Below are 20,907 nucleotides of genomic sequence, written 5' to 3'. Positions count from 1 at the left end.
AGCCAGTCGCTGGTAAGCCGGTACTCAGTGAGGTGCTTTCGCAGCCCCTGATACCCGCTACCTTCGAGTCGCAGGCCTCTTCCGACACCCATGTGGAGTTCGGCATGCCGCAGGATACTCAAGGTATTGGACCGACGGATGTATCTCCCTCGGATGGGTCCGGAGCCACTGAGCAGGCACCGGCTTCTGAGGGTGTATTCAGACCTCAGCATTTTTATATCAAGCTGACGAAAGTTGCAAAACCTAAGGCAAAGACACCTTCTAAAACTAAAAATAACGACGCCTGAGCCACGTGCACAGGCATCTATGCCTAGAAAACAGATGATCAGAATGGCTGAAGACCTTATTACCTTGATCAGGGGTACCCATCCCCCTCCAGATAAGCGGCCCAGGCAAGACACTGACTATGAATCTTCAGATCAGTTTTCTATTTCTTCTGATTCCTCTTCTGATCAGGAATTATCTTTACCTCCCTGTGAGGATTCTGATGCTGAGGAGTCTATTCCATCTGCATCTCCTCCTGGGGATTATTCATTTGGAGAAACCTTGCATACTTTGAGGGAGCATTTTCACTGGGAGAGTCAAGTCTTCTCAGAATCAAAAAAGAGGCTCAGGGATTTCCTTCTTCTCCCTCAGAACAAGCCTTTAGCCATTCCCTCTGTTTTAGACATTGTGGATGATGTGTTTTCGGAGTCAAGCCTGACCCCTGACTCCTCACCTCTGGCTCCCAGTAAGCCTGACAGGTATACAGGGTCCCTGACTCTCATAAATTTTTAATTAGAAACCCTGCTGCTGATCCTGAAACTATTTCACAGGGTCCAAAGGGAGTTAAGGCCTAAACAGCAAAAAACCCTACCCCCTCCGACAGGGATTCAAGGGCACTGGACAGATGGGGAAAAAAGGTTTATACATCTGCAACCTTGGCAATCAGGGCCTTAAACTGTCAATTTCATATGCTTAAGTACCAACAACATGTCATGGGATTGTTGAAACAGAAAATGATGTTGATTTCAGAATGTACAGAAAATAAGGAATTGCGGGAATTATTGCATGCAGCTGAACAAGTTGGAAAGCATACTTTGCAATGTGTTTTTGATTCTTTAGAGGCCTCCTGCAGGGCCACAGTTACTGGATATGTGATTAGGAGGCATGCCTGGTTAAAGGAACAAAATTTGCCTGATCATGTTAAAGCTAAATTGCTAGATGTACCTTTACAGCATGATTCTCTGTTTGGTATTAAGGCAGAAGAGGTTTTAAAGAAAATGGAAGACAAAGCTAAGTCTATGCAAACTGTTAAAGATTTCTTACAAGTGCAGCCAAGTGCAGCCACCAAGATTCAGTAGACACTGGCCTACAAAAAATTGGTCCTTTCCTGTGTCAGACAGAGCTCAAAGGGGCAAATCCAGACACCGTAAGGGTTCCAGGTACCAGGCTCAAGACTCATACAGGGCAAAGCAATGGGGCGCATCCACCTCCAAATCTGGAGGAGATAAAGCACAAACCTACAGAAAGCAAACCCAATGACTTCCCTCTGGGCAAGAATGCTTGGCTGGTGAGTTTAGACCCAAAAGAGGCATACCTGCATGACCCAGTAAGACAGTTGTGCAGAATATACCTCAGATTCAAGGCTGGCTTAATGCATTACCAATTCTCTGCACTGCCCTTTGGCATATCTACTGTGCCCAGGGCTCTTTACAAAGTGCCTGGCACCAGTAATTGCATTTTGCAGACAAAGAAGTATTCAAATATATCCTTACTTGGACGACTGTCTCATTCAAGCAGAGAACAAGGACACTCTTCTACGACACCTGGTGTTTGTGAAAAGGCTTCTAACATGCCTAGGGTACACAATAAACGAAAAGAAATCACAACTGGTACCCTCTCAAAATATAACATTTTTGGGTGCAAGCTTGAATACAACTGCCCAGATGGCTTACCTCACGCCAGACAAACAAAGGCAACTGACTACTTACTTCAAACTGATGGCAACAAAAACCCAATCTTCTGCAAGACAAATTCTGCAGGCTCTGGACTTCATGGCGTCCTGCGTCCTACTAATTCCATATGCAAGACTGCATATGAGGAAACTTCAGTGGTACCTAAAAAGTTTATGGAGTCAACATTCACAGTCTGGAAACAATGATTCCTCTCATCCCCTGCCTGCAACAGGAGTTTCTATGGTGGGCAAAGGCCTGTCACCAGAACATGGGATGGCCATTCTCTCTACCCCCTGCCAGCCAACCCTTAACAACAGACGCATCAGGTTATGCCTGGGGGGCCCACATGGCAGGAAGATGCATTCAGGGCATATGGGCACCAAATCAAATGCATCTACATATCAACCAGAAAGAGATGCTAGCTGTTCAAAATGCCCTAACAGCCTTCAAGGACTTACTTCATCCAGGATAACTACTGATAAAGACGGACACCACAGTCATGTGGTATATAAACAAGCAAGGGGGCACACACTCATACCCCCTTTGCAGATTAGCCATGGCACTGTGGGACACAGCCTTGACCTACCAAATAAATCTTCAAGCTCAATTCCTGCCAGGAAAACAAAACACTCTGGCAGACAATTTAAGCAGAAACCTTATGGATCCTCACGATTGGAAACTAAATCCACAAGTCTTCAGCATGACAGCAGAGAAATGGGGGAGCCCATACATAGACCTATTTGCCTCTCCTCAAAATTATCAACTGAAAAGATTCTGCACAAGGACTTATCACAGACAAGCATGGAAAGTGGACACCCTATCCTTCAGTTGGAAAAACCTATCGGTTTACGCCTTTCCTCCTCTGCCTTTTCTACCCAAGGTCCTCCTAAAAGTCAGACAAGAGAAGCCAAAGATGATATTAATTGCCCTGGACTGGCCCCGCCAATACCGGTACCCAGTCCTAAGGAACTTGTCACAATACCCAGCTTGGACCTTGCCTCAAAAACCACAACTACTGTCCCAGCAAAACAATCAGATCCTGCACAATCGACTACAGACTCTGAACCTGGCAGCGTGGCTAATCCTGTAATCATACGGACGACACCTCTCAGTAAAGCTGTGATGAATGTCATTTTGGAAGCCAGAAGGCGTAGTACTAGAAAATCATATGCTGACAAATGGAAGAGATTCTGTGCTTGAAATCAAGCACAAGGAACTGATACAGCAGAACCGCATATTCCTCAGATATTACAATACTTAACTGAGATGCTGAAAAAGGCCCATCTTTCTCATCAATCAAAATCCATGCCTCTGCCATTTTGGCTCATTACAATAAAGAGCCACCAATCTTTTCTCGTCCTTTACTAAAGCAGTATCTTAGAGGAGCCAAAAATTTAAGGCCTCCTAGAAGATCACCATTACCTGCATTGGACTTCAATTATGTGTTGGAAAAGCTCACCCTGCCTCCATTTGAACCAGCTGCTACCGCTGATATAAAGTTCTTATCATGGAAGACAGCTCTGCTACTAGCAATTACTTCAGCAAGAAGAGTTTCAGAGCTACGGGCCCTCATGGCTGTAGAGCCTTTTATCATATTTTACCCAGACAGGGTGTCTCTGAGGACAAATCCTACTTTTATGCCTAAGGTCGTTTCCAGTGTGGCTCTTAACCAAACAATTCATCTGCCAACTTTTTATCCAAATCCGCAGAACAAAGGGGAGAGAATTTTGCATTCCTTGGATGTACACAGACAGCTAAGATTCTACTTGAGCAGGACTAAAGCTCTAAGAAAAAACAAGCAATTACTAGTGTCATATGCTGCAGGATCAGAAGGAAAGGCTATTTCAAAGCAGACAGTTTCAAAGTGGATAAGCCATTGCATCCGTTTCTGCTACTTAGACCATGGCAAACCTGTGCCCAAGTGTATTAGGTCTCACTCCACCAGGACTGCAGCTACTTCAGCAGCCTTTCTCAGAGGAGTACCAACCAAGCGGGGCATTCTAGAGGCTGCTACTTGGAGTTCGCTTCACACCTTTACAAAGCATTACCATTTGCCTGTCTACTCTAAGTCCAGGGCAGACTTTGCCACTGCAGTGCTGCAGGGCCTTATAGCCTTACCTAATGCTGTTTAGCTCCAGCCTCCCAACCATAGCTTTGGGATTCTACCCAAATGTAATGACTGCAACAGTGAAACACGAATAACATAGTACAGTTGTGTACACTTACCATAAATGTAGATGTTCGAGTATATTGACTGTTGCAGTCCAGGTTACCCTCCCACCTTCCCCCTGTCATTCTACAGTTTATCTTTCCTTCTCTATCTTCTACAACCTATGTGATGTATTTGCTTGTAGATGATAGTAAAGTTTATATTGATGCATGTGTGTGTGTGTATGTGTATGTATGTATGTATATATATATATATATATATATATATATATATATATATATATATTTAGAATATTGCTACCTTTTTGGGGACACCTGACATCGGAGGCAAGAAAAACTAAAGAAAATGGCGTCGGCTCCATGTTTTATACCCCTGACGACCTGACGTCATGGAAGAGAAGACAGCAACCGACACAGGACCCAAGACTTTGGAATTCAGGCCGACTGAGGGCAACCTGCCAGCAGATTACCCAAATGTAATGACTGCAACAGTGAATATACTCGGATATCTACATTTATGGTAAGTGTACACAACTGTACTTTTTAGGGGAGTTATGTGTGGGTATGTTTGTGGGGCCTCGGGCACCTTAATGTAGGGTGGGGTGGGATGTGGGCAGTGGGGTGTGTTAGGGTGTGCGATGGGTGCTGGGAGTGGGGACATTGCTAGCATATTGCCACTGCTTCTCTCCAGTATATATCCCTGTTGTTCATACTTTCACCTGACATAACCCTTATTTTTTGCTACCACCATGTTATGTGGGCTGGTGCGTAGGAAATAATCTTATGGTCTTTTTTCAAATTATCTTCTGACAGCTTTGTGTGTTGCACATGGTTGCTTCTCTGCGCATGGTACAGCACAGTGCTCTTCTAGTGACGCTAGGCTGCATAGATGTTGTCACTGCACAAGTCCACATGGCATACCTCTAAACATGTCTTTTCCTCTAGGACTACTGGGCCACTGCTCCACACATCCCCATGACATCTATTATCCAATATCTCATTACCACCTCCACATCCAGTCTAGGAAAGTGGGACACTGATACTGCACACCTGTCCACACATCGTACCATAAGGATTTGAGATTATGCACAAAGGAGGAACTATCTGAAGTGCATTAATAGCATATGAAGAGCTTCTGTATTTATTTATTGGCATTTGTTTACCAGGGAAATCCATCTGAGCAGTGCCCTTTTTCAGCAGAAGTCTTTGAAGAGAAGCTCCATTGTAGACATTATGAACTTCATTTGCATTGTTTCATTATTTACAGTCAGTTTCATTTATGAGCAACAGTTCCATTATTCAGATATTCTTGACATTACTTATATCATTTACAAACAGTTTTGATTAAAAATAACATTTACATTGATTGTATATGAATATGTTTTTAAGATAAGGAGTTAAAGCAGCCCAGAGAAAGGGAGGGGACACAAGGAGGGTAAAGGAGATGAGATGATAGAAGAGAGTATAGTTGTGGTAGTTTTGTGCAGCAGAAATTTATGGCACAAATTCATATAGCTACATTTGTACCATTTTAACCAGGGGTGGCTAAACAAGTAGTAATGTATCTATATGAATTTGTGCCATAACTAGAAAGAGAGACAATGATACTACTCAGCTGTCCACCATCTTGTCATAGGGATTTGAGATTCTGCATCTAAGCAGAACTATCTGAAGTACTGTAATAGCATATGAAGAGCCTGTGTAGTACAACATTAGGTATCACTTGGAGTGGTCATATTTAACGGACATAATACTAATGTCATTCTTTTTGTGACTTCCTTCCCCTCTTTATCACTGTCTATCATTTTAATGTTTTGTTTGGTGTTTGTTATTCTGTTTCTATTCATTTATGTTAACATTTGCTGCAGTATCTGCTACAGCAGTGCCAGTGATGCAGTGCAGGTCCCCATCCCACTGTAGCCTGGTCTTCTTCTGCCAACACTGTACTTGGCTCCAGACCTGCTTCCCCATTGTGTATAGTGTGGAGCAGCCATCACCAGTGGCCTGTGACACTCACACCCCAGAGAAGAGTGCTTTTGTTCCCTCCAGTAGCACTGCCCTGGGTTCACAACATGTCACTAATTAGGAGTTGATGAAGGTGGTAGGGAAGTTGGTAGACCAGCGCATGGAGGCCCATGTTGTCCACCTAGAAACTGTCTGCATGAGACTTCGAGTCGTACTGCTGTCTGGCTCTGTCTTCACCACCTGAAGCAGAGGGGCCAGTGTGGAGTGCACTCGGAGTAGTGACTGACTTCCCTCGGTGTAGCCCAGGCAATATGGTAACAGGAGTTGGATACCCACCCTGTCCCCCATCATGGTGTTTCCTTTCCTTTTGTAGCACTTCCCTCCCATTTCTTGTTCAATCCTCCCCATCACCAATGTCCTCCCTCTGTCTGTATGTCTATAATTCCACTGCCAACCCCTCACTTTGTGTCAGCACTTTCCCGTCAGTATTTGTCTGTATTTTATATTTATTTGTGAGCCCATGCCTAACCCTTACAACCTTTCCCATTTTTCCTTAAACAAAAAAAAGAAAAAAGAAAATGGGTGTCTGTCCCACAAACAGAAGTATACCCTTTGTCATTCTACTAGATGTTCATCGTGCATACAGCTGCAGTAATCACAGATGGGTTCTCTGCCGTCAGGCGGGTCCTCGGTTGGCCGAATTCCAAAGTCTAGGTCCGGCGTCGGTTGGTGTCGCTTTCTCTCTTGACGTCAGTGAGGCCAGAGTATATAAGACACAGCCGACGCCATGTTCTTCAGTCTTTTTTGCTGCGCGGTGCCCGAAGCAGAAGCAGTTCACAAGTGCCAGTCGGCCAGCTCCTGAATTTACGAAAAATTGGAAACCGAAGTCTTCATTAAAGCTAAGTACCCCGTTGGGGAAACTTTTCTTGCCTCAGACCGATGTCAGAAAAAGTTAACAATTGTATTTCTTGTGGGAAGCAAATACCGCATAAGGATTTCCATTCCCTCTGTATACCTTGTTTAGGCCCAGACCACGACGTCTCGGGCTGTCGCTTTTGCACTACTTTCAATAAACGCACTATTAAGCGTCGGGCGGAGTTCGCCCAACACTTTTTTGGAAAAGCCTTTGATTATAAAATGTCGTCGGAGACTCCGACTACCGTTTTGTCCAAAAAACGCAAGGACAAGGACTGACACACGAGGTCCGCGGTCCCCACCGACACCACGCCAAAACCGACTACACGTGGTCCGGTTCTCAGCGAGATGCCTTTGCAGTCCCTGACTACCGACGACACTTCCTTGGCGGTGTCCTCTGTACCCGAGACCGCAGGTACCTCGGCCCTTTCCCAGACTACAACCGAAGCCATTGCTAATGTTGAGCCTCCTAATGTGGACAGGTCCACTTCCACCCATGGTGTCTTTAGACCCTCATCTTCTTTTTCTATTAAGGCCTTTACTAAATCCAAAGCAGCCAGGCATCCCAAGAGGCCTGTTACACAGGGCCCTTCTCCAGGCCCCATGCCTAAAAAACAGATGCTGAAAATGGCTGAGGATTTGATTACTCTTATCAGGGGTTCTCAACCCCCTCCAGAAAAGAGACCCAGAGTGGAGGAAGATTCTCCCTCTTCTGATCAGGGCTCCATTTTATCAGAACATTCTGATGTAGAGGAACACTCTTACTCCCCTTTTGAAGATTCGGATGCAGAGCAGTCCATTCCTTCTGTATCTCCTCCTGAGGATTTTTCTTTTGGGGAAACCTTGCACACTTTAAGGGAACACTTCCATTGGGAAGGCCAAGACTTTTCTGATTCCAAGAAAAGACTTAGGGAATTTCTTTTGTTACCTCAACACAGGCCTCTGGCGATACCTCCTGTTTTGGACATACTTGATGATGTTTATTCGGAGGCTTGCCTTAACCTGGATTCCCTGCCTCCTGCACCAGTCAAACCTTGGTGCAGGCTGGAGAAGTTGTTTGACCGCAACTGAGCTACAAAATATAAGTATTTTTTGATTATTTTAACAGATTACTGTTTTTATAATTTAATATATATAAAGCACTTTGTCTATTCAGAATCTTCAGAAATCTTTTTCTGTTTAAAAACTTTCATAGCTTGTTGTCTTAGGCTATTGTATAAACTGAAACATTTACTCTGTGTAATTATCTCTTGGCTAGTGGGGGCTGGTTCTTTTTGTGTTCTTGTAAAAAAAAAGTTGTTGTTCTGGTCTTTGGTGCAGGCTGGAGAAGTTGTTTGACCGCAACTGAGCTACAAAATATAAGTACTTTTTGATTATTTTAACAGATTACTGTTTTTATAATTTAATATATATAAAGCACTTTGTCTATTCAGAATCTTCAGAAATCTTTTTCTGTTTAACAACTTTCAGAGCTTGGTGTCTTAGGCTATTTTGTCCCACCCTCCCTCCCTGTTGGTGTCTTGCTCTTATACTTGGTGGCTTTGCAGTTGCCCGCCCCTACTGTGACACACCTCCCAGACTAGTGTCATTAGCTCATTCTTCTTAATACAGAGAGAACATTTGATAAGGCCTTCTGTTCCTCCTTTTTACCTTTTCAAAAGTAAAACAAAACTTTTTTTTCTTCTTCGCCTGAACCTTCTTGTGTTCTGACTGTCCTTCTCAAACATATTGGAAATATACAGTATATTTCAGAGCATTTGTTATAACTGTATTTGCTATAACTGATTTAAGTATTTTTTTCTGGCTTTTTGAATATTTACTGCTTAGCGACTGCATCTTAGCCTGTTTATACAGCTCTGCATTCTATTTAAACTGTTTTTGTGTTGATTAACTGTTTTGCACTCTTAAAAAGTTATTTGTTGCTTAATTTTACCTGTAGGCTAACACACTCAAGTGTGCTAGCCACTTAAAAGCATTTATAGCATTTACTGTCTGTTTTTTTCCTTGTCTCTGTAAAAAAAAAAAAAAAAAAAAATCTCTTGTTTTCCCACCTTACTGAACTAGAGTAGTCCAGTTTCAGAGTTGCTGATCCCTGGGCTTTGTTTTTAGTTCCTGTTACTGATCCATTGCCTTATTAGGAAGGAGGGAAGTTTCTTTGCTTACCAGTGGGAGTGGGAAGCACTGAGCAGCCTTTTGTCCGAATTGGTGAAGTTTCAGCCAGAAACTAGTAGTCTATTGGTCGTTTTGGGCCAATTCCTAGCTCCTTTCAGCCCCTGCTATAAAACACGCTAAACACGTGTTTTCCAGCTTGTACCAACCCTGCACAGATCCTCGTGGTGGCCTGCAGAGTGATCCAAGCAGCAGAGAGCTAAAAGAGTGACTTTCTACCAGATATAAGTATTTTTGTGGCTTTCCCACTGTTATTAAGCTAGCGACTGCATTTCGCCTGTTTTACTGCTACTTTAAGTGATTTCTGCATTTTACACTGTTTATTGCACTTTAAGTTACTAATTGTTGCAAATTGTTTCTGTAGGCTACACACTAAAGTGCTAGCCGATTTACAGCATTTATAGCATTTACTGTCTGTTTTTTCCTTATCTCTGTAATAAAACAAAAATCTCTTGTTTTCCCACTTTACTGAACTAGAGTAGTCCAGTTTCAGAGTTGCTGATCCCTGGGCTATGTTTTTAGTTCCTGTTACTGATCCATTGCCTTATTAGGAAGGAGGGAAGTTTCTTTGCTTACCAGTGGGAGTGGGAAGCACTGAGCGGCCTTTTGTCCGATTTGGTGAAGTTTCAGCCAGAAACTAGTAGTCCATTGGTCGTTTTGGGCCAATTCCTAGCTCCCTTCAGCCCCTGCTATAAAACACGCTAAACTGTACTGCTGATCTAACCAGCATATCCTATAACTGAAAAGTTCATCTCTACTTGATTCCCAAGTAGACTATTCTCTATCTGTAAAGCCTAGCACTTACTCCTACAGTACTTGCACCTTGATAAAGCACTCTTATTATAGATAGTACCCCACCAGCCCAAAACCCACTTCCCCGGAGTCCTTTGAAAGTTCTTTATCTACTACTTCTAGTATGTCGAGGATCAGTTGCTAGTGTCCTCTCCAGCTCAACTGGTGAACCTGGGAATATTGAGGCAATGTTACAATTGCCTCATGTACACAGACAATCCTCTCCTTCTCCCACAAAACACAAATACATGCGAGAGATGCAACTATACGGCCAAACTGGAGGCTGAGCTCTCTCAACATAGGACTGGCAAGACCAGACAGGAGGAGAAGGCAACCACACACAATACATACCCAGTCACACATGGTACCATCACAACTTCAAATCATACACATACTCACATAAAGACATACTCGGAGGCTCTGGTCAAAAATTTACCAAAACAGCAGAGGCCACCAAAGCAGACACCCAAACAACTACCACCTCACGACCCAACACATGCAACATATAGACCACACAGTCAGAGTGTCAAACAGTCACAGCCCTTAAGGCCAAACAAAATGCCAGACACACTTGTCATTGGTGATTCCATAGTCAGACACACTGACGTCTCGCTCACCAGACTGAGTAAGGAGAAGGTCACAGTAAGCTGCCTGTTGGGCGCTAGAATCCGCCACATAACGCAAGCACTCAGGTCTCTCAACAGCAGGTACAAGTTCGCCTCAGTCATTGTCCTCGCTGGTGTCAACGACCTGAGACGTACCTCCTTGGACTACATGAAAAGGGACGTCGAGGAGCTCTCTGATTATGTAGCCCAGGCAGGTATGACCCTGACCTTGAGCAGTATCCTACCTTCACCTAGAATGATGCCACAATACAGTGATAAGATGATCAGCTTTAATAATTGGCTTAAATTCTGGTGTCATTCAAAGGGGATCCAATGTCTGTCTGCCTGGGATGACATGCTGGACAAGCCACGCTGCTTCGCAAGGGACGGCTTGCACCTGTCACCCTGGGCTTCCGGATATTGGCAAAGGCTCTTGCCACCCCATAGTGCCTTTTTAGGCAAGGCTCAAATTCTAAACCTACCACCCTAGAACACCAAAAGGAAAAAAACTAAGGGTAATGCTGCTCAATGCCAGAAGTCTCAATCTCAAGATGCACGCACTCGAGGCCCTTCTCAATATGGAGAACATCGATGTCTGTGCTGTGACAGAAACCTGGTTCAAGGCTCCTGAGAGCACCCCAGCACTAACAGGTTTCACCTCATATCATACGTTCTGGCCCCAAAATCCGGACAACACCAAGAAAGGAGGGGGGGTGTCCATATTCATAAAGGACACCCACACCTCAAGGTTGGTGGCAACGCACGATGCATCGGAGACCATCCAGGTGCAATTAACCATAGGCAAGACTGCTCTGCAATTTGTAGCATGTTACAGGCCACCCTCTCAAACTCAGGAATCTCACATGGCCTTCCTGAAAACATTGGAGGGGATAAATGTATCTCCAAACACCATCATACTAGGTGACTTCAATTACCCTAATATAGACTGGGAACACTACTCAAGCCCGAACACTCTAACCCAAAGATTCCTGGAGTTCATAAACTCAAATGCCATGGAACAACTAGTCACCATCCCCACAAGAGGTGAAAACATACTTGATCTCATCATCACGAACATGGGATCAAAATGTTCAACACCGAAGTATACCCTCACTGGTGAGATCAGATCATAAACTAATCTCGCTGGAGGTCCTCATCCCGCCCCACCTGAAACAAAAAGACCACAGTGAAAAACTTCTCAAAAGCCGATTTCACACTTCTAAAAACTAGTGTGGTCTCCTTTAAGGCCCCTGAGCCAGTGGTAAACATTACTCAAACCGCTGAATCACTTACAAATGCCTTCTACCAGCACCTACAGGACTGCATGGATCAGGCAATCCCAAACAAAACTAAGACTCTCTGTACCAAAGGCAAGCGTCCAGTCTGGTGGACCCCAGCCATAAACAAGCTCTACAACAAAAGGAGGAAGCTACTACAAGATAGAGCAAAATCCTTGAAAGGTAAGACACCTTTGATCATTATAAGTAAAAACTAAGAGCTCTCATAAAATCATCCAAGGCAAATTTTGAGAGAAAAATCGCCAAGGACTCTAAAGACAATCATAAGGCCTTCTTTAGCTATGTTAGAAACCTAGGAGGAAACTCCCAGATATGCTCAGAATTAGTTCAAAATGATGTGAAAATTACTGAACCTACACACATTGCTAACATACTGGCTGACAGGTTCAGTGCAAACTTCTCCCCCTCCCCCAAAAGGAGAGATATCTATTCCAGAGGATTGTAGCCCCCAAACATCTCCAACGCCCAGGTGAGAACTGCCCTCACTAAGGCAAAAACACAGCATCCATGGGACCGGATGGTGTCCCCGGCTGTGTGCTTCATGAACTCAACGAGGAATTAAACCCACAGTTAGGACAGCTGTTTAATCTTAGCCTCACCTCAGGATACGTACCCAAGGAGTGGCGACGCGACTGTGGTCCCACTTCATAAGGGCGGTGCCTCCACAGACCCTGGAAATTACCGCCCATTAGCTTGACAAGCCTTATCTGCAAAGCCATGGAGAGGATCATAATGGAACTCATAAATAAAGACATAGGGAACTTGCAGACTTTGGATCCAACCCAGTTTGGCTTTGTCAAAGGCAGATCCTGCCTCTTAAACTTGGTTGACTTTTTCGAGACAGTCACCAAGGCCATTGATGAGGGAAAGGCAGTCCATACAGCCTACCTCGACCTGGCAAAGGCCTTGACACAATACCCCACTCAGGTATCATCGAAAAACTCATCAGCTTGAATGTAAACCCATACATCACAAGATGGGTTGCAAACTGGCTAGCGACAGAACCCACAGGGTCAGAGTTGCTGGAACCATGTCAGACTCAAAGCCTGTCACAAGTGGTGTCCCACAGGGCTCAGTCCTGGGTCCACTCTTGTTCGGCATCTACTTTTCTGAAGTACAAGCAAACACAGGAGGGTTATGGCTGACAAAGTTTGCAGATGACTGCAAACTGGCGCCATAGTCGAAAACACATCTGACACAGATATCCTCCAGAAGGGCCTCACAGAAGCGGATAACTGGTGCCAGAGCCATGGCCTGAAGTTAAACGCCAAAAATGCATAGTCATACCCTTCGGGAAAAACAAGGTTACCCCTAGCTACCATATAGGTGACAATCCACTGAGCACAGAAAAAGTCATCAGGGATCTGGGGACCCAAGTTGACAGTAGTCTTTGTTTGACACTCATGTTGCTAAAGTAGTTGGGAAAACCTTCTATATTGCCCACCTGATCATGAAGGGATTCACATCTAGATCAAGGGAGGTCATCGTCCCCTGTACTCATCACTCATTAGACCTATGATTGAGTACAATGCCCGTTCGAATGTATCTGACCAGACACCTGATGCAGCTTGAAAGGCCCCAAAAGTTCCTCACCAAAAGGATAAAGGGTCTCAAAATATGTCTTATGCTGCCCGACTGAAAGAACTCCAGCTTTATTCAGTCTCATACCGCTTGCTCAGAGGTGACCTGTGCCTGACATATAAGGCCATGTCAAACCCAGATTTGATGAATATGCTTCACCTCAAAAAATCTAGATCCCTCAGAACCACAAGGCGGGAGACTTAAACCTTGACACGGTTATAAATAGAACGTGCTGGAGGGACAGATTCATCACCCAGAGACTCCCTATGCTGTGGAACAAAATCCCGGTACATGTGAGGCAGAGCACCTCGCTGGCCTTGTTCAAGAGGAATCTTGACCAATGGATGGGAGATCGCAGATATACCCCAGGGATTACTTCAGTGTCACTGCTTGACAGAGGCACAGAAAAATGATAGGCATAGTTTTTATTCAAACTAAAGGGGTGGCGAAAGCCACATAACTATGGGCTAGGCTTATAAATGCCCTTGGGCAGATAGCCTAGTATGAACCTATGAACCTATGAACCTATGATAGGTACTACAGAGTTCCTAACTCTCACCAGTTTCTCTACAAAAGCCATAATGCTGACCCTGAGACCATTTCTCAAGGCCCCAAGGGATTGAAGGCCTCTACTGCCAAGAATCCACTTCCTGCCGAAAGAGAGTCAAGATCTTTAGAAAGGTGGGGAAAAAAGGTATATACCTCGGCCACCCTTGCCAAGAGGGCCTTAAATTGTCAGTTTCATATGCTTAAATATCAACAGTTCCTGTTATCACAATTAAGGAATAAAATGTCTCAACCTGAACAACCAGATTTAAAGGAGTTACAGGATATGATGCATTGTGCAGAGCAAGTAGGTAAACACACCTTACAATGTGGCTATGATGCCCTAGAGGCCTCAAGTAGAGCGGCTGCTACAGGATCAGTCATTCGTAGACATGCCTGGCTTAGGGAACAAAGCTTGCCTGATCATGTGAAAGCTAAACTTCTAGATGCTCCTTTACAAAAGGATGTGCTGTTTGGTACTAATGCTGAGGAGATATTACGGAAAATGGAAGAAAAAGCCAAATCTATGCAAACTGTCAAAGCTTTTTTACAGGTCCAACCACCACGTTTTAGCAGAAATTGGCCTTCTAAAAACTGGTCCTTTCCAGCCACTGACAAGCCCCAAAGAGGTAGATACAGACGCACAAGGGGCAGAGGGCAATCACAAGGATCATATAGAGGCCGACAATGGTAAACTCCAGCACCAAGAGGTGGCGAAGACAGTGCACAACAATACAGAAAACAAACTCAATGACTCCCTCATTTCCATGCCAAGCAGGTCTCAGCTGGCAGCACCTTTGGGAGGAAAGCTAGCATTATTTGCAAGAAATTGGCATATTGTCACAACAGACAAATGGATCCTGGACGTTATAAACAGAGGCTACAAATTTCTATTCCACACTCTTCCAAAAATGAGAGGCATGCCAAACCTGCCACACAATCAAAGGGCAGAGGCACAACTACAAATTTTAAAGCTCATAAGCATGAGAGCCATACAAGAGGTACCTACTCACGAACAAGGTCAAGGTTTTTATTCAAGACTTTTTCTGGTACCAAGGAAAGGAACAGACTGGAGACCCATTTTGGACTTATCAACCCTAAACACATTTTTACTCGTACCAAAATTCAAGATGCTCACATTACAGCAGCTTCTTCCCATGCTGGGCAAGGAGCTTTGGCTGGTAACATTGGACCTCAAGGAGGCACACCTGCATGTCCCAATCAGACAAAGTTGCAGAAGATACCTCAGATTTCTTGCAGGTTCAATCCACTATCAATTCTCTGCATTGCCCTTTGGCTTATCTACTGCGCCCAGAGTATTCACAAAGTGCCTGGCATCAGTGATTGCCTACTGCAGACTTCAAGGGATACAAATTTACCCTTATCTGGACGACTGCCTGATCCAAGCGGACAGCAAGCACATACTTCTGGAACATCTGGCTTATGTAACACGGTTAATGCATTCTCTGGGATATACAATCAACAAAAGAAATCCAGGCTAACACCATCTCAGAAAATAACTTTCCTGGGTGCCAACTTGGACACAAACACCCAGATGGCCTATCTAACGCCAGAAAAACAGGGGCAGCTAACTCAGTACTTCAAAATACTAGCAAAATGTACCAGGCTTACTGCAAGGAAAATACTGCAGGCTCTGGGCTTCATGGCATCTTGCATTCTTTTAATCCCATGTGCAAAGCTGCATATGAGGAAACTTCAATGGTACCTAAAAAAACTATGGTCTCAACACAGTCACAGTTTGGAAACAATAATACCAATAATTCCATGTTTGCAAAAGGAATTTCTATGGTGGGCCCAAGCATGTCAAACAAACACAGGCCTCCCTTTCTGCAAGCCTCAAGCAAACCAAGTCATCACAACAGACGCCTCAGACTACGCCTGGGGGCGCACATGACAGACAGGTGCATTCAGGGCAAATGGTCCCAAAAGGAAAAGCACCTTCACATCAATCAAAAAGAAATGCTAGCAGTAATAAATGCAATTATAGCTTTCAAGGACCTCCTGCATCCAGGACAATTACTGATAAGAACAGACAACACCACAGTAATGTGGTACATAAACAAACAAGGCGGAACACATTCATACCCCTTGTGCAGACTAGCCATGACTCTTTGGAACTTGGCTCTGGAATGGCAAATCGAACTTCAAGCACAGTGCTTGCCAGGATTGGAAAACACGCTGGCAGACAATCTAAGCAGAAATATGACAGATCCACACGAATGGAAGTTGCATCCTCAGGTGTTTACAGAGATAATACAGGAGTGGGGGAGGCCAGACATAGATCTTTTTGCCTCCCACAGGAATCATCAATTGGAAAAGTTTTGTTCAAGGACCTTTCACCCAAAGGCCTGGAGAGTGGACGCCCTTTCATTCAATTGGACAGCATGGACAGTTTACGCTTTCCCACCTCTGCCTCTTCTGCCCAAGGTGCTCTTGAAAGCAAGAGCAGACAGACCGAAGATGATACTGATTACTCCAGATTGGCCAAGGCAACACTGGTATCTGCTCCTGAGGAGTCTAACACATACTCCTCCCTGGTCCCTACCTCTAATGCCTCTTCTGCTGACTCAGCACAGCTACAAAACGCTTCACGGTCAGCTGAAAACACTCAATCTTGCTGCATGGAAAATTCCTTAACACCACAACAGACCCTACTTTCCAAGGAGGTGCAGGATGTCATTTTGGAGGCCAGAAGACCATCTACTAGAAAGGCTTACACCGCAAAATGGAAACGGTTCTGCTCTTGGAATGAGAAAAAAGGCCAGGACCCTAAAAAGCTGAATTTGCCTCAGATATTACAGTATCTAGCAGAGCTACTGAACAGTGGACTTTCATTTTCTTCTATAAAAATCCATGCCTCAGCCATTTCTGCAGAATTCAACTCAGATCCACCTTTATTTTCTCACCCACTCTTACGACAGTTCCTCAGAGGGGCTAAGAATATAAGACCTCCAAGGAAACAGCCAATACCAGCCTGGGATCTTAATTACATTCTAGAGAAATTAACATTGCCTCCTTTTGAACCAGCTGCATCAACAGATTTGCAATATTTGTCCTGGAAAACAGCCTTCCTTCTGGCCATCACTTCAGCTCGTAGGGTTTCGGAACTACAGGCCCTCATGGTGGTGCAGCCCTTCCTCATCTTCCATCAGGACAGGGTTTCCCTTCGTACCAACCCGTCATTTATGCCTAAAGTGGTATCCAGGGTAGCTTTAAACCAAGCCATACACTTACCCACCTTTTACCCCAATCCTCAAAACCAAGGGGAAAGGTTGCTACATTCTTTAGACCTCCATAGACAGCTACGCTATTATTTGGACAGAACAAAGTCCTTCAGGAAATCAGAACAACTTTTTGTGCCCTATGCTGCAGGGGCTCAAGGGAAGCCAGTGACCAAGCAGACAATTTCTAAGTGTATAGGCCACTGCATACGGTTCTGTTATTCATATCATGGGAAATCTGTTCCCACAGGCATCAGATCCCACTCCACCTGGGCCACAGCTACCTCTACAGCCTTCCTCAGAGGAGTTCCTACCAAAGACATTTTGGAGGCCGCCACTTGGAGTTCTGTACATACCTTCACAAAACACTACCACCTGCCTTTATATTCCAAAACTAGAGCAGGCTTTGCCACTGCTGTGTTGCAGGGCATTCTGGCTCATCCCATTTCCAACTAGTACCTACCACCCTGTGTGTAGCTTTGGGAGTCTACCCATCTGTGATTACTGCAGCTGTATGCACCATAAACATAGTACAGTTTTGTACCTACCATAAATGTAGATGTTCGAGTGCTAATACAGCTGCAGTACAAGTTACCCTCCCGCCTTCCCCACTTGGTAAAGGCATAGGGCCTAACCCCCTCTTCATACAACCTGACTGGGTTATCCTTCTATGGTTATTTGCTTGCAACTACTGATTTTGGATTATATTGCATTGTTTGTATATATATATATATATATATATATATATATATATATATATATATATATATATAATTTATGTATTGCCTTCCTTCTGGGGGCACCTGACATCTGGGGCAAGAAAGGCTGAAGAACATGGTGTCGGCTGTGTCTTATATACTCTGGCCTCACTGACGTCAAGAGAGAAAGCGACACCAACCGACGCCGGACCTAGACTTTGGAATTCGGCCGACCGAGGACCCGCCTGACGGCAGAGAACCCATCTGTGATTACTGCAGCTGTATTAGCACTCGAACATCTACATTTATGGTAGGTACAAAACTGTACTTTCCCACCCTTACCTCCCTGTGTATGTTTCTCTGCTTCCTTTGTCCCTCGTTCTAATGTTGTATACACCCATTTCCTCTCAATTTAAAAATAATCAAGGTAGGTGCAAATATTGCTGGAGACTATTTATTGTGGCTTTAGCCATTCTTGCAGCAAATGTGCATTTGTGTGTATACATACATGCTACTTGCTCACCACTTCTCTTCACAGCATCTCTAGCCACAGTTAGTGGAATAATCTCCTAATGCAAGGTTACTATATCTGAGAAGTGGTTTCTTAGTTAATAGCAGCTTTGCTTGTGAGATTCCAGTTAGTTGGCAGTTACCTTCAAGCCATGTTGCATACCTCTGCGTCTCAGTTGTAGCCTCACTGAGGCTGCCGTAGGGATGTTTCTGAATCCCAGGGGCAGCGTATTAAAAATGTGTTGAAAGAAAGGCTTTAGCAATACATTATAAAATCTATAAGGAATATGAAAGTGTTTGTTTTCATGTGTCAGAAGTTATATAACACAAAGTAGTGTGGTGGTGATAAGAAAAACAGCTGTTAAAATCAGAAAGACAGTAGCAGTTACATCTTGATGCCTGTACAGGCTTACGTTTAAATGATAAAATGTGTATGGAATATAGTTTGAAGCCAAGTGCAATTTAAAGTTTGATTTAATGCTTTTTAGTTATTAAGCAGAATTTAAGTCCTGATTGAAGCTCTTCCTGTTTCGTTTGTGTATCTTTATATTGTATTTATGTAAAAAATACATTTGTGTTTCTGATTTGATCATGTGATGTGTTAGTCATGTGATTTTAGAGGCAAGCATTAAAACATTGTATTAGATTCTGCTTTTTGCTCAATACATTTCAACAAACTGTATGGGCCAAATGTATGAGCTTCTGATGTTTCCTATTATACAGAGATTTTTGATAGTTATTCCAACACTACATGCAGTTACATTAATAATGTATTGCTGTTAGTGTATGGAAAACAGCTTGAATCTATTCCCTTCCTTTTTTAGGTAACATTCCTGGCTGTAAAGGTTGGCAGAATGAATACTGCCGTGGATTATACGTCCACATCTTGGGAACTTATTATTGCTGTAAATCACCAGTATGAAGGAGAGCAGAAAGAGTTTCCAGTAAGGGTGTCCGGAGACCTGCACATCGGTGGAGTGATGCTGAGACTAGTAGAACGAATACGTAAGTAACCTTTTCTCATCTTTTATTCAGTAAAGTTCATGGTTATGTCATCAGTAAAACCTAAATGTTTACTCCATATAGAGGTGATTTTTTTGAGTAAAAATAGCCCTTTAGGTTCATAGGTATGTACTAGGCTAATGGCCCTGAAGCCTTTACAAGCCTAGTGCCCTGGCATCATGCCGCCCAATGTTAGATCCCAGTGCCATGTTTACTCCATATAGAGGTGATTTTTTTGAGTAAAAATAGCCCTTTAGGTTCATAGGTGTGTACTAGGCTAATGGCCCTGAAGCCTTTACAAGCCTAGTGCCCTGGCATCATGCCGCCCAATGTTAGATCCCAGTGCCTCTATCAAGTAGAGCCACTGGAGTGATCCCAGGGGTGAAATTTCTATTTCCCATCCACTCATCAAGATTTCTCTTGAAGAGGGCCAGTGAGGTGCTCTGCATGACATGTATGGGAAGTCTATTCCATAGCATGGGCAGTCTGGTTATGAACCTGTCCCTCCAGCATGTGCTGTTGTTTGTGGATGAGGTTGAGGTCTCTGGAGTGTGTTGTGCGGAGGGATTGGGATTTTTTTAGATGCAGCATTTCTAACAGAGCTGGGTCATAAGCAGATAGCCGTTAATAGCCTAAGGGAAAAACATCTGTCTCAGTTGCATGATGTTATACAACCAGTAAGAATAAGACTTTAGTCAACAAATAGACTGTGATTTCTTACTGATCCCATCTGTTCCTATTAGGTTGTTAGTGTTCATTCTGTAAAGTGGCTCAGCATATTATGTAAAGAACTTCCTTATAATCATTGTAGCATTGTGTATCTATGTGTGAAGCCACATCTTTGCAAAGTATTACTACCAGCAAACTGTTTTAAAGCAGATCTCTATGACAAATACAGACATCTTCTGAAGCCATAAATGAGCAGCTAAGCCAAGCAGCTAACCACTGTTTAAACTAACCTTAAACTGAGTCCTGCAACACCATAAGGAAACCCAGACCAGGTATATCCTTCACTCCTGTATGTACAACTGTCCAAGGGTACTTGCGTATTATCACAACCACATTTTTGTGGTTGCAAAAATAGCATACTTCAAGTCAAAGGGGGCATACAACACTCTAAAATGTTATTGAAAGTCCTTATTGCTCAGTAAAAAGTGTGGATTGGCTTCAGGAAGACCAGCAAATTAAAAAATCCACTTCCTGATTTGCGTGCATTAAAGATGCACACTGCAGTTGTCATGACTGTTATTGTACGCGCCAATTTCTGCAGGTTGTAAACAGGGTGTAAGAGCAAGTTTTAAGAAAGTGTCCCTATATTGTGTGGGTCAGATTTAACAAATGTGATTTATTATTAAAGAAACTCGGAGCAGAAGGGATGAAAGACTTCATGAAAATTAACAGTGCCAACTCATCAACGAGTAGTGCTGTCAGTAAACGGCAAGCGTTCCTTTTCAGACTTCATCTCCTTGAAAGACAGC

At 43.7% G+C, this 20,907-nt stretch overlaps 1 protein-coding gene across 1 annotated transcript in view; it reads left to right on the top strand.

Moving 5' to 3' along the window:
* FERMT1 (FERM domain containing kindlin 1) overlaps nucleotides 1-20,907 on the top strand; it is a 1,173,069-nt gene that overhangs the window by 145,885 nt on the left and 1,006,277 nt on the right. Inside the window, exon 2 of the mRNA XM_044056523.1 lies at nucleotides 19,252-19,432. Within this exon, the coding sequence (XP_043912458.1) occupies nucleotides 19,282-19,432 (151 nt within the window). The 5' untranslated portion in view covers nucleotides 19,252-19,281. The remainder of the gene's footprint in view (nucleotides 1-19,251; nucleotides 19,433-20,907) is intronic.

This window comes from Protopterus annectens, chromosome 1.part2 (assembly GCF_019279795.1).
Source record: "Protopterus annectens isolate FY-2018-M chromosome 1.part2, PAN1.0, whole genome shotgun sequence".
Taxonomy (NCBI): Eukaryota; Metazoa; Chordata; order Ceratodontiformes; family Protopteridae; genus Protopterus; species Protopterus annectens.
This window is presented reverse-complemented; position numbering and strand designations above follow the sequence as displayed.